This window comes from Drosophila subobscura, chromosome A (genome assembly GCF_008121235.1).
Source record: "Drosophila subobscura isolate 14011-0131.10 chromosome A, UCBerk_Dsub_1.0, whole genome shotgun sequence".
NCBI lineage: Eukaryota > Metazoa > Arthropoda > Insecta > Diptera > Drosophilidae > Drosophila > Drosophila subobscura.
Window position 1 is genome coordinate 457,989 of NC_048530.1, and position 14,540 is coordinate 472,528.

At 41.7% G+C, this 14,540-nt stretch overlaps 1 protein-coding gene across 2 annotated transcripts in view; it reads right to left on the reverse strand.

Annotated features, from left to right (window-relative positions):
* Nucleotides 1–10,170: 10,170 nt before the first annotated feature.
* LOC117903560 overlaps nt 10,171–14,540 on the reverse strand; it is an 89,072-nt gene continuing 84,702 nt past the window's right edge. For both annotated transcript variants that reach the window (XM_034815763.1, XM_034815762.1), the window contains exon 6: nt 10,171–12,190. In XM_034815763.1, the coding sequence (XP_034671654.1) occupies nt 10,904–12,190 (1,287 nt within the window). In that variant the 3' untranslated portion in view covers nt 10,171–10,903. The remainder of the gene's footprint in view (nt 12,191–14,540) is intronic.

The window sequence follows — 14,540 nt, forward strand, 5'->3', positions numbered from 1 at the left end:
TCACAGTTGTGATTTCTCATTACCTTCTGTGAAGGAAAACTAGCTGGATTTATTTAAATCTACCCAAACCGATACCGGTTGGATTAAAAAAAAAATATTTCACATTGTCATTAAAAAATTTGTTAGACTACTTTGACCACCTTTTTTGGTTGTGAGTAGAGGCATAACCTGTCATAACGACAAACAAATTACCTCCATCGGGTCAAAGTAGTACGACAAATAATACAAAATGGCATCATCAAGCATCAATGTTATGCTGGACAAACAATTGTCTTCCTTGGAAATGCAGATAGATTCTGGATCTGTTACCTCTATGGAAAGAGAGTCTGAAATAGAGCCCATGATCCGAGAACAAAGGGTGCTGCTTGAAAGTCTACAGCGCATCATGAACAGAATGACAACTGAGACGCTACGTTACATTTATGAAAGAATATGAGGCTCTTGGTCATATGAAGGAAATGCAGACAAAAGAAATAGCAAGATCACGTTATTTTATCCCACATCATTGTGTCGTAAAGCCTGACAGCTCTACAACTAAATTGAGTGTGGTTTTTGATGCGTCTGCAGTTACCTCGTCCGGAAAATCGCTCAACGACCTGATGCATAAAGGTCCAACTGTGCAAAATTCAATATTTACAATATTGCTTAGGTTCAGGATGCACAGATATGTATTTACTGCGGACATCGAAAAAATGTACATATCTGATCTGTCAGATCGGAATCAATCCCGAGGACCAGTACTCTCAGACAATAGTATGGCGCAATGATCCATCAGAAGATCTACGATACTAAAGACTAAAAACAGTGACTTATGGAACAAAAGCGGCTCCATATTTAGCCACAAAATGTCTACAATATCTCGCCCAAAGAGAAAGAAAGGAATACCCGTTTGGAGCTGCTGCTCTGGAAAATGACTTTTATGTGGATGATTGCTTAACAGGAGCAGATTCCTTACCAGAGGCCCTCCAGAGACAACAAGAACTTAACAAACTACTGCATAAATCAGGGTTTAACTTAAGAAAATGGTGCACGAACAACGTTCATGTACTTCAAGGAATTCCAACGGAAGACATCACTTCAAGCGTACAATTGGACGATACTGCTTATGAAGAGTACAGCATTAAAACCCTGGGAATCACTTGGATGACTAAATCTGACCAGTTTTGTGGAAGAACAGAAATTGCCACCAAGGATGTAATATCTAGAAGAGATGTCGTATCAGAGATCTTTAGGATTTTCGATCCACTTTGACTCTTCTCACCGGTGGTAATAAAGGCAAAGATCTTCATGTAACATCTCACAAAGGAAGGATTTGACTACAAACAAGCGCTTCCAGTTCATCTCCAGGAGGAATGGAAAAGGTACAGGGAGGAGTTAAAAATATTAAACACCATAAAAATACCACGTCATATATTCCAAGGAAAATTTCCGATAGCATCAGAAATACACACTTTTGTTGACGCATCGGAGAAAGCTTTTGGAGCTTCCATATATATATTCGAGCACTGCATAAGGATAAACGAGTAACAATTCAATTGCTATGTGCCAAATCACATTTAGCTCCTATAAATGCGTTAACATTACCTCGTCTGGATCTAAAGGCGGCTGTAAAGGCGACAATTGACAGCAATGGTATTTGTGATCTGATTCAAGGATTGTTTTGTCATGGATTAATTGTACAACATCCATACGAGACAAACAAAGCTACAATACACGAATTAACGATACAAAGGCATTGGATGCATGTTTCATCGTTCGTTCGTTCTCTTTCGTAGTGACCAGACGTGTTTTTGTTTTGCGCTCCGTATTTTCCTTTCTATTTTGAATAAACAACCGGGTTTTTTATACCCGGTACTCGAAGAGTAAATAGGGTATATTGTATTTGTGCGGATAACGGTTGTATGTAACGCACAGAAGGAAACGTTTCCGACCCCATAAAGTATATATATTCTTGATCAGCATCAATAGCCGAGTCGATTGAGCCATGTCTGTCTGTCCGTCCGTCCGTCTGTCCGTCTGTCCGTCTTGTTTGTCGGCTAGTTCTCAGAGACTATAAGAGCTAGAGCCACCAAATTTTGGCACCAGACTGCTGTATGCTCACACTGAAACCAGTGTATTTCAAAAATGAGCCCCGCCCCCTTCCGCCCACGCAAAAGGGCGAAAACCTCCTAAATCTACAATTTTGAAGATAACAGAAAACTAAAAACGCCATTCCGTAGGGAATGACTATATCTATCAGATCACCAAATTGGGATCCGATTGGATCATTATTATAGCCACAATGGAGAAATTAATTTTCAGTGGCCAAACCCACCCCGTCCCGCAGCATTCACACTCTGCTTCGCGCTGTTTATGGCCTGGCCCCTGACACGTCACTGCCTCTGCCTCTGCCTCTGCCGCTGCCTCTGCCGCGACTCTGCAGTGTGTGTTTCTAGGGGAGGGTGGCGAGCTAAAGGAGCGTGTTGGCGTGAGTAGTGTTGTTGATGTAGATGACAGATGAAGAAAAAATGTAAAATTTGACAAATAACCGCTAAAGTGCAGATGTAGTACTGAGTGCCGGGTATAAAAGTTGTGACGCGTAAGAAGCGTCTCACACGTCCCTTCTCGTTCTTTTTTGTAAGTACGCCCTCACTATTAGCCGCTCTCTCTTGTAGTTGCGCTTCTGCCTTCCACTCTCTAGCTCGAATAACTGTTCTCCCTCTCTCGCTCTCAATACTTTCTGTGCAGTAGCGCGCGCTAGCTGTCGCTGCGTTTCTTCTTTCTCTACTCTCTGCGCTCATCTGTTTTCGATCCCGCTTTAAGCACTGCATATTTGCATTTGTCGGCACACTGGTTTCACTGCTATTTGTTTTTTGAGAAAATAATTTTTATATATTTCATTTATTTATTTCGTTTTTTTATATCTATATTTAATATAAATAATAGAAATAATGGAATACGTGGTTGTGTGTTCCGCTAAGGCTTGCAAGAAGCAGATCACCCACGACCAGCCGAACATCCCATGCTGGCTCTGCGATAATGTAGTGCACGCAAAATGTATTGGGTTTTCAGGCCTCGTGGGTGACGCAATTTCAAAGCGTAATGGTCTGCATTACAGTTGCGAGGCATGTCGGTCTGTCGAGAATGACATGGTCACATTTATGAGGCAGACGCGAAAGGGCTTTAAGGAGCTGACCGTGGGCTTTAAGAAGCAGTACGATCGGCTTCTAGCCATGGAGTCTCAATTCAGCGGTTTTAAACTGCTGAATGAGTCTCCTAGGCGCAAAAAAGTCACTCCTCGTGATCTGCAAGTGCCTGTCCCTCGATCGCTCGCTGCTGATCAACTGTCTCCGTCCACTCCGATAGTGCAGCAGCTTATTTCGTTTGCCACTCCAATGGCAACGACAGCTGCTGGTGATCAAATTTCGGCTACCGAATCGATCATCTCGGAGAACATGCAGCCAGTTAGCACTGTAGCGTCCGTGTCTGTCGAGTCCGTTCCAAAGCCCATCCCATCTATTTCGATCCCACCAGTTAATAAACGTCCCGGACCACCGGATATTGCCGTCACAGGTATCAGACCTGTGGTGCCAAAACCTCTGGTGGGAGTCCCACCAAAGCGGCAAGTTTTTGTCTCTCGGCTTGCCCCTGACCTCACATCTAATGATGTAACTGCTTTTTTGCTTGTGAAAGAGTTTAAGGCTAAGAATAAAAATAGGCCCCCCATAACTCTTCCTAGTAGTGAGGCCAGTGCTCCTTACTCCTCTGATCACTCCTCCTCTGATCCATCCACCTCTTCCCGCTGCAATTCCTCGCAGTCAAAAAACTAATTTCCCTCTTTGTAGCCTATCAAAATGCTCGCGGCTTACGTTGTAAGCTGAGCACTCTTTTTATGGATAGCTTCACATCACCCATGTTATTGTGTTTACCGAAACCTGGTTAAAGCCGGATATTCTTAGTTCCGAAGTTTTGGCAGATCGGTACACAATTTATAGGAATGATCGTTCGTCTCGACGTGGAGGAGGGGTTCTGATTGCAGTAGACTCTTACTTCACGTCGGAACTTTTCATAGTCCAGGTTTCACAAGACCTGGAATCCCTCTGTGTCAGACTGATTCTTCCAGGCCAGTCTATTTATGTCACTTGCTCGTAGATTCCACCTACTTCGGATGTATTAATATTCGAGCAGGACTTGTCCGCCTTAAAAACTGTTTCTTCCTCGCTATCTGATAAAGACCATTTAATAGTTCTTGGGGATTTCAACCTGCCAGGTACTGTTTGGTCTTCGGTTAACGAGTCAAATAACCTTGTGCCCATGTCACGACATGATTTTATTGATGGCTTATTAGACCTGTCCCTGTGTCAAGTCAACCATGTAAAAACTCCTTGGGTCGATTGTTTGATCTGTGCATTGTCTCGGATCCGACCGTAGCGTTGTTAACACGAGCACTCCCGCTCACTATTCCTGAAGACTGCTATCATCCTACTTTCGAAGTGTCGGTAGATATTGGATCTACTGTATCGGATCGTGCTGGTAGGCTATCTGAACGCGTCCGCTGCTTTCGTAAAGCCGAGTTTACGAAGCTCAATAACTTAATTAGGGATTTTGATTGGTCCGCTCTGTACTCGTGCACTGACGTCATTGAAGGCACAAACATTTTTTACAATGTACTTGACACAATTTTTGACACGTGTGTCCCAATCTCATGTCCGACTATATCTGCGAAACCTCCTTGGTTTACCAAAGAGTTATCCAGTCTAAAGAACCTAAAATCAAGACTATTTAAAAAATCTCAAGAAGTTGGTTCTCCCTCTTCTCTTTCTAATTACTTAATAGCTCGGTCAAATTTCTCTGTTCTTAATGCTCAATGCTATAGGAACTACCTACTTCGATGCAGGATACGTTTTTCACAGGACCCTAAACAGTTCTACAGCTTTGTAAACAGTAAGCGTAGAACGTCCGCACATCCATCCTTGCTATCATTTTTGAATATGTCGGCAAACAATGATCAGGCAATCGCCGATCTTTTTGCACAATTTTTCCAAACCACCTATTCCCAGGATAGTTCCCCAGGCACTATGTATCCATATAGTTTACCAAGGTCGAATGGCATTTTCTGCCCTATGTTAAATGAAGGCTCCTTACTTCATGAACTTAAATTAGTTAAGCCGGTATTTTCACCGGGCCCTGACGGAGTTCCCGGCTGTGTACTCAGGTACTGTGCCGAGTCTCTGTGCGGACTTTTGCTTAAATTATTCAATCTATCCATCCATTCTTCTAGCTTTCCCCCCATCTAGAAGGAATCCTTTATAATTCCTCTCCATAGGAAAGGTAGCAAGTCTGACGCTAAAAACTATAGAGGTATATCTAAGTTATCCGCTATTCCTAACATGTTCGAGAAAATTTTAACTCCGCACTTGCAACATCTTTGCAAATCACTTATATCTCCAGCTCAGCACGGATTTATACGGCGACGATCAACAACCACTGATCTTTTAGAGTTCACCTCCTTTGTCATTAAAATATTCCAAGGTAACTTGCAGACGGATGTTATTTACACTGACTTCAGTAAGGCATTCGATTCTGTAAACCACTCTCTTCTTGCACAAAAGCTCGACCTTCTAGGGTTTCCGCCCAATCTGTTGAGATGGATTTCTAGCTACCTGTGTTCTAGGTCTCAAAGGGTCCTTTTCAAAAACTCCTTATCTTTACCTGTCATGGTTACTTCTGAGTACCACAGGGTAGCCATTTAGGCCCCTTTACTTTTTCACACTCTTTATTAATGACCTGCCTTCTGTCTTAACAAATTCTCGAATACTTATGTATGCGGATGATGTTAAGCTCTGTGTCCAGTATAAGGACATCTCATTTCACTCTCGCTTGCAATCTGATCTCAATAGCTTTCAGTCATGGTGTTGTGCAAATATGTTACACCTTAATGCCTCGAAGTGCAAAGTAATGACTTTTTATCGCTCTTGAGAGAATTACATTAGTTGATGATCTTGGTGTTAAACTAGACCCCAACTTAAAGTTTTCTGAACACATTTCTACCATGGTAAATAAAGCCATGGGTGTGCTTGGGTTTATAAAGAGGTGGTCAAAGGAATTTGATGACCCCTATATAACGAAGACTCTCTATATCTCGCTTGTTCGTCCGATTTTTAGAATACGGCTCATGTGTATGGTGCCCTCAGTACAACATACATCAGGACCGTATTGAATCAGTACAGAAAAACTTCTTATTATTTGCCCTACGGGGCCTCAACTGGGATGCAACTGTGAGACTGCCATCCTACCGTAGTAGACTTCTTTTAATAAATCTTCCATCCTTAGTTAGTCGTAGAAAAATGCTTGGTGTATTGTTTTTTATGCACAACTTGATCAAGGGGATGTAGACAGCCCTGACTTGTTGAGCCGCGTAAACTTTACGATTCCCATTAGACCCACTAGAAACTATATTCCTTTGTTCCTTCCAATGTGTAGATCGAATTATGCCTTGCACGAGCCCTTTAGAGTGTTATGCTCGGATTATAATTCTCTCTATCACATTATATCCTCGACTCACTCCCTTCCTCTTCTTAAATCTCTTATACTAGCCTACCTCTCCCGTAGTTAATTTAATTTTTGACTTTGATAATTTTGCTTGCTTAGCTATAGTTGCTCTAGTTTAGTTGTGTTTAGTTCTAATTTTCCTCGAATATTAGCCTAACATCTATCTTTCCTGCATGCTCGCGACCGGTTCGGTTAATCGCGCCGCGCGTCATGCGGCAGCGCCCCTCGGTCGGTTGGGCGGGAGGAGGGCTGCGTTCTGCTGGGTTCCGCGCGTAACAGGCTTTGGCTTGGTGTCGCATGGGGCACTTGATGGTGCAGTCATTGCATATCAACGTCCAGACAATAATGCAGCAGATGCATTGTCTAGAGGAATGACGTCGACTTAATTCGCGAAAAATAGTATGTGGTTTCATGGCCCACTATTTCTTCATGGCCCACCATCTACATGGCCACCAGCATTTGTGGCTACAAAAGAGGAAAATATGAGTGCAAATTCATACAACAAACTAATAAGAATAATTGCTTGCATGATGCGTTTCCGAAGAAGGAAAACGTACACAAGCAATCTTATCCAATTCAATGAGATGAAAGAAGCTCAGAAAATTTTCATTCGTAACATACAACAGAATGACTTCAAAGAGGACATATGTACGTTACTTAACAAGACAGAAGGAAACGCAAAAGGGAAAATCGATTAACTCGCTTACCCCGTTTATGGATCAGGATCTTGCGAGTGGGTGGTCGACTGGAAGCGGCAAATATTTCATTTGACGCCAAACACCCAATGCTCCTACCTTACAACGATCCAATTGTCAAGTTGATCCTTGCTAAAATACACAAGGACAACATGCATTGTGGCCCCCAGGCATTGCTGACAGCATCACGACAACAATTTTGGATACTTAAAGGAAAAAACATGGCCAGAAGCATTGTGCAGAACTGTGTGAAATGCACAAGAGCCAAGCCCAAACTGCTAGAGCAGATCATGGGAAATCTGGCACCTCTTCGAGTCACCCAAGCAAGGCCATTCCTCAATTCTGGAGTTGATTACTGTGGACCATTTAAAATCCACTATAAAATACGAGGAAAGAAGCCTAATATAGCTTACATAGCCATATTCTGTTGTTTCGCGACTAAAGCAGTACATTTAGAGCTAGTCAGCGATCTCACCACAGAAGCATTTTTAGCGGCACTCCGACGGTTCACCTCTCGTCGAGGAAAATGTCAAGTACTCCATTGCGACAATGCTACGAATTTCGTAGGAGCCAGGAACAAACTTCAAGAATTAGAAGAGGCCATATTCTCAGAAAAGGCAAAGGAACAACTCGAGCAGATACGAGATCACTTAAAGCCGGGACAAGTTCTCCCAGTAACTCCCGAAAATATGCTAATGGTGTATGGTGTATCAGATGATGAAAGCTGAAGGCACGATTATAGATGATCATGCAATCATCAGAGTTACGCTTCCATTAGTTTCAGCTTACGAACTGAAAATGGGATAAGTATGTTCGAAGTCAAGACACCATATGTACATCGCAATCAACAGTCACCGAGACGAATTCGTTGAACTGTCAGAGAGTGATCTAAAAAATTGCCATCCAAGAGCAAACAATGATTTTGTATGCTATAATAAACAAACAATGTTCTCAGTTGAAACAAGTTGCGAATTACAAATGTTCCATAACAAAACGGATCCATCATGCAACTTAATCAAAACAAAAAAATCGTTTATATGGTTGAGTATGCATGGTAAAAATCAATGGATATTTTTAACAAAATCATCATTGAAATTATCAGCAGTATGTGCAGATGGAATATCGGATATCAAACTACAAAATTCAGGATTATTGATCGCAAAACCTGGATGCATCATTCGAAATTACATCGCAGCCAATGCAACAGCCTACCACATCAGCGAATGGAGGCAACACATCAAGTCAGCCGTTTGCAATCAACATTAATGATGGTTGAACATACCATGGTCAACGGCCGGGAGGATGTACGATTTAGATTTAAACATCAAACAGTATGATTAGACTTAAATTTATGTTTGTTATTAGGTATTAAGAATTCTCAGCAACCTAAATAAATATTCTCAAACTAACCCAATAAATATGAGATATGCACCGCTGACCTAAATAAATATTCAACAGACAGCTGGATGCACGTGCATGCACATAATCTTGTTATATTGATAACACAGTCATAAATTACATTCGAGATGATCTGCTTTTGTAAAATGTCACACCATCTGCATGATAATCGTTTTACGACAGTCATAAAAATATTCCATACCTACTTATACTTAGAACTAATTAATAGAAACTGTATATACATATACCTTACATTTTACCGAATAAAATCAGTACGAAAGGAAACTCTGACGAATTCACATATCCGAAGCCCAATTTGTTCAAGTGCCGATTGCGGCGACATTTTGTTACTGGTACATGAACCGTTGGCATACACATTTTATGTACATATATTTCAGCATACGATTGACAATCACCAGAACCAAGTGAATCTACATCAACAGATTTATTTGATTCGTTCACAAACAATCATTCAATCAGTCAATCAAATATATTTTGTAAAAGTTCTAAAATGTTTTAAAGGATATTTTATCATAATTAATCTTTTGAATACCTTTTGTATACCCGGTACTCGAAGAGAAAATAGGTTATATTGTATTTGTGGGGAATAACGGTTGTATGTAACGCACAGAAGGAAACGTTTCCGACCCCATAAAGTATATATATTCTTGATCAGCATCAATAGACGAGTCGATAGAGCCATGTCTGTCTGTCCGTCTGTCCGTCCGTCCGTCCTGATGAGCGCCTAGTACTCAGAGACTATAAGAGCTAGAGCCACCAAATTTTGCATCCAGACTTCTGTATGCTCACACCGTTACAAGTGTATTTCAAAAATGAGCCACGCCCCCTTCCGCCCCCGCAAAAAGGCGAAAACCTCCCTAATCTACAATTTTGAAGATAAAAGAAAACTTCCGTAGGGAATGACCATATCTATCAGATCACCAAATTGGGATACGATTGGATCATTATTAAAGCCACAATGAAGAAATTAATTTGCAGAGGCCAAACCCACCCCGTCCCGCAGCTTATATTTGTTTTTTACACATTCTCTTATTCACACTCTGCTTCGCGCAGTTTATGGCCTCTGCCCCTGACACGTCTCTGCCCCTGCCCCGTCTCACACGCACCCTTCTTGTTAGTTTTCTTTTATCTTTAAAATTGTAGCTTTCGGAGGTTTCGAACTTTTGCTTGGGCGGTAGGGGGCGGGGCAAATTTTTTAAAAACATTTGTAACAGTGTGAGCATTCAGAAGTCTGGATGCTAAATTAGGTGGCTCTAGCTTTTGTGGTCTCTGAGTACTAGGCGCTCATCAGGACGGACAGACAGACATGGCTCAATCGACTCGGCTATTGATGCTAATCAAGAATATATATACTTTGTGGGGTCGGAAACGTTTCCTTCTCTGCGTTACATATGTACATGCACTTTGTGCACAAATACAATATACCCTAATTACTCTTCGAGTACCGGGTATACAAAATTTCAACGTTCCCCTTGGAAGGGCTCAGTGTGCAGAGCCTATTATCAATTAAATACAAGTTGTTTCAGTTATAATAGTCTTTTCCGATGTTAACTATCGTATTTTTATTTGTCCATTTCGATTAATTTAAAAAGAATTCTAGAATCTAGATCTCAACTGGAAAAATGTTTCCCATATGATCTAGAGTTGGTGTTTGGAGTATGCTGAGTTTTTTAGTTCGTTGGCTGGTCAAAGCAGATTACTATGGGTTCCTAGCGGTATTTAGCTTACAAATTAATTTTGCTTAGAAAAAGACATATTCGCCGTAATAAAATATACATTTTGCTTGGAGTTAAGATGTACATTTATATCTTCTAACTATTATCTCTCTGTATTCTTGTTGCTTATGCTTGACCAACATCATCATTCTATGCTTCTTCATTCGTATTTTTCAGCTTGTTCTGCAATGATGTAGCAAATTAATCTCGTACTTTCTAAAGAAACATTTAGGTTGCACATACTTAGTTATTTGCAATATGAATGAGAAAGCGTTCTCAAGGTTAGGGAACTCTTCAATGCGTGCTCATTGAGATAAAGTTTTGTTGAATGTGATACATCACATATGTATGTATTTATAAACATTTTCTTCGGTTCTTTATGTCGTATTAAACTAGCAAAACGTTAAAAAACTAACTTATCTGTCTCCTTTACGCTCAACATAAGATACTTCCGTTACATCTACTAAGGCTTAGAAAAAACTCTTAAGTGTATGAAAAAAATAGTCAGAAGGGGAAAACAATTCTTGGCGATATATGTATTTTCTAATGAAAGGGAGCTAACCGAACAATTTCCGCCATGGGAGCTGTCACGCGGTGAGCTATAGCCGGATTCGTTACGGTTATTGGGAGTTCTAGTGAGGTGGGTACGCCACTAGTGTTTGTGACACCGATGACGGCCAAACTGTCATCCAGGTTAACCTCGCCCAGGGGAGAGACGCATCTCAGCTGCACAGCGCTCGGATTCTCCAGCGTCGACATTATAGGCGTCTGGTTGAGAAGTGCATTCGTTTCGTTGGTGCGAGCCATGATGGGTGGTGTGAGGTGTGCAGCATCTAGCGGTAGCACGTGTGAGACAAACACGACGCCGTCAGAATCCTCGTCGCCAACGTCTATGAGGCCAGTGCCGGCAGAGCTTCGTGTCTCTATGTGTAGCAAAGCCACACTAGTGTTGGCTGCGTTTACATAATCGATGTCGTTGACCACTTGGCATTCAGCAAGTGCTTCGGCCAGCAGGTCCGTGCCGGGGACTGTAATTGCCGATGTTCCACAGACTTCCTCCTCGTCTAAGGTCATATCTTCCACATTGACCAGCTGCAAGTCGCGCTCCTGAAGGTATGCCTGGGCTGCTTGAAGTATATCGCGCGCATGAAGCACGGCCCTGACACTGCTGGCGCCAGTCTCAGCGACATTTAGCTCGATGCAAGAATCTGGCTGTTCTGCAATGGTAAAAAGGACTGAAGGGTCCAGTTCAAGGCGATGCCCGTGGACATTTAGCTGCAATACGTTAGACTGTAATTGGTCCTCGTGCAGCGACAACTCCTCGTCTTCATTGATGGTGCCACCAAAGCTGGCCAAAGGCATAACCCCTTCGGCCACTTGGCTTAGGGGCGTCATGATACCCAATATTTCCACCTGTTTTTGTTCGTATGTGGTCTCCTCCGCCTGACTATTAACGACCTGCATAGACGACGTCACTGAAACTTGCGGCTCGGGTGCGTCGAACTGTTCATAACTGTTCTGCTCAAAATCTGTGCTCATCTCTGTCTCCATATCCGCTGGCTCCACTACCTGAGCCACAGCCTGGCCACCACGGAAGTCAATGTCCGCAAAAACAGCTGACATTGGATGGCCATCTGCAAGACGTGGCGGCTCCAGCAACGCCTCTCGCGGCACCGGCACGAGGTGGTTCTTCTCGCTATCCAGGTACAACACCACGTTGTTCAACGGCATGAAGTTGTTGTTGACCAGCGAACAGAGCATAAATGTATGGTTGTAGCCCGGTATGGGACGAGTCATGACAGCGCAGATGCGCCCTGCGCACAATTGGGGCTGCAATGACCAAAAATAAAATGTTTAACCATTCACTATTGAGGAGAAATAAATATTCAGATGACCTTAAAATATTCTAAAGGTATAGTCGACCTTCCGACAATTCAAAAAACTAACATAATAAAAGCCGGTAGTGACGTGAATATCGGTACCATGATACTCCTTACTTAGTTTTTATGTATGTATATACATACATACATATGTATGTATGTACATACATACATACATATGTACATACATATGTTTGTAACACACAGAAGGAAACGTTTCCGACCCCATATAGTATATATGTACATATGTACATACATACATTCTTGATCAGCATCAATAGCCGAGTCGATATTGCCATGTCTTTCTATCCGTCCGTCTTGTTGAGCGCTTGGATCTCAGAGACTAAAAGCTAGAACCACTAAATTTTGCATCCAGATGGCTGTATGCTCACACTGTTACAAGTGTATTTAAAAAATTAGACCTTCCCCCTTCCAAACAAAGGGCGAAAAACTGCGGTATCAACAATTTTGAAGATAAAAGAAAACTAAAAACACCATTCCGTAGGGAAGAGCCTTATCTATCAGATCAACAAACTGGGATCAGATTGGATCACTATTATAGCCAGAATGAAGAAATTAATATGCAGTGGCTAAACCCTTCTCGATTATTTATTTGCACATTATCTCTCACTCGGCTTCGTGTAGTGTGCGGCTCTAGGCGAGGGGGGCGAGTTAAAAGGGCGTGTTTGCGTGTTTTTGCGAAGTGATGATGTATGTATATGTATTTAGATTCTTATGACAGATGTAGAAAAAATTTAAAATTTCAAATGTAAGATTGGGAAAAAAAACCATAAGGTACATTGAGTGCCGGGTATAAAAGTTTTGACGCGTAAGAAGCGTCCCTTATCGTTTTTTTTCTATGGCAGAATTTTTTTTTAATAATTTTTAAAATATGGTATCCGTCTGGCAATCGATATTTTTTTACGAAGTTTTGACTCACGAAAAACTTGGTCGAGCTTTTATCTCTGGAATGTTTTGGTTTATCTACGTTTCCTCCAAGGTTACGAAACGGTGCAAAAATGTATTAAAATTTTACCGCACAAAAAACAAAATTTTTGCATTTCAAAGCTTACTACACAAAGGTCTACGCGTCACAACTTTTATACCCGGTACTTAGTGCTACATCTGTACCTTAGCGGTTTTTTGTCAAATTTTTCATTTTTTCTTCATCTGTCATCTACATCTACAACACTTCTCACGCCAACACGCTCCGTAAGCTCGCCCCCCTTCACGAGAGCCGCACACTGCAGAGTCACGGCAGAGGCAGAGGCCGCACACTGCAGAGTCACGGCAGAGGCAGAGGCCGCACACTGCAGAAGCAGAGTGTGAATGAGAGAATGTGCAAAAAACAAAAAAAAACTGCGGGACGGGGTGGGCGCAGCCACTGCAAATTAATTTCTTCATTCTGGCAATCGGATCTGATAGATATGGTCCTTCCCTACGGAATAGCGTTTTTAGTTTTCTCGTATCTTCAAACTTGTGAATACCGAAGATTTTTCGCGGTTTACGGGGCGGAAGGCGGCGCGGAAATACACTTGTATAAGTGTGATAACACAGCAGTCCGGATGCAAGCGCTGGTTGCTCTATCTCTAATAGTCTCTGAAAACTAGCCGACAAACCATACGGACGGTCAGTCAGAAATGGCTATATCGTCTCGGCTATTGATGCTGATCAAGAAAATAAATATTTTATAGGGTCGGAAACGTTTCCTTTTGTGCGTTACATACATTCACTTTTTGCACAATGTACACTATTTACTCTTCGAGTCCCCCAAAAGGGCGAAAACTGCCGTATCAACAATTTTAAAGATAAAAAAAAAAACTAGAAAGAAAAAGCTGTGCCATAGAAAAAAAAAATTGTCATCAGACTATTTCTAAGCCCCATAACTTTCATAAGTTTGTTTCGTTCCTTGAAACTGTCGAGTAGTGTTATGCGATGGAGCGTATACTTTAAGGATTGGATAACACTTCCATCTGGGTGTTACACATACATACATATCTAAGATAAAATCTAATATATCCCTAAATTCTTTCTTAAAAAAATAAAATCTTGCTAATTTTGTTGTTATAATACATTTCAGGTACCATGAAATATGTTCGCTATCTTCGTTACTCAATCGTGCTAGGAGGAGAGAGAAATACCACTGGACCACTGTACAGAAGAGATAGGCAGAGAGCGACGGACGCCCTCCTTTTCTACAACCAAGAAACACTTTAAAAGTATTTACAGAACTTCAAATCCGCTATTATCAAACAAATTTCATTTTCTCGGAACGACGAGCCCAACGAGCCGCAGTATAA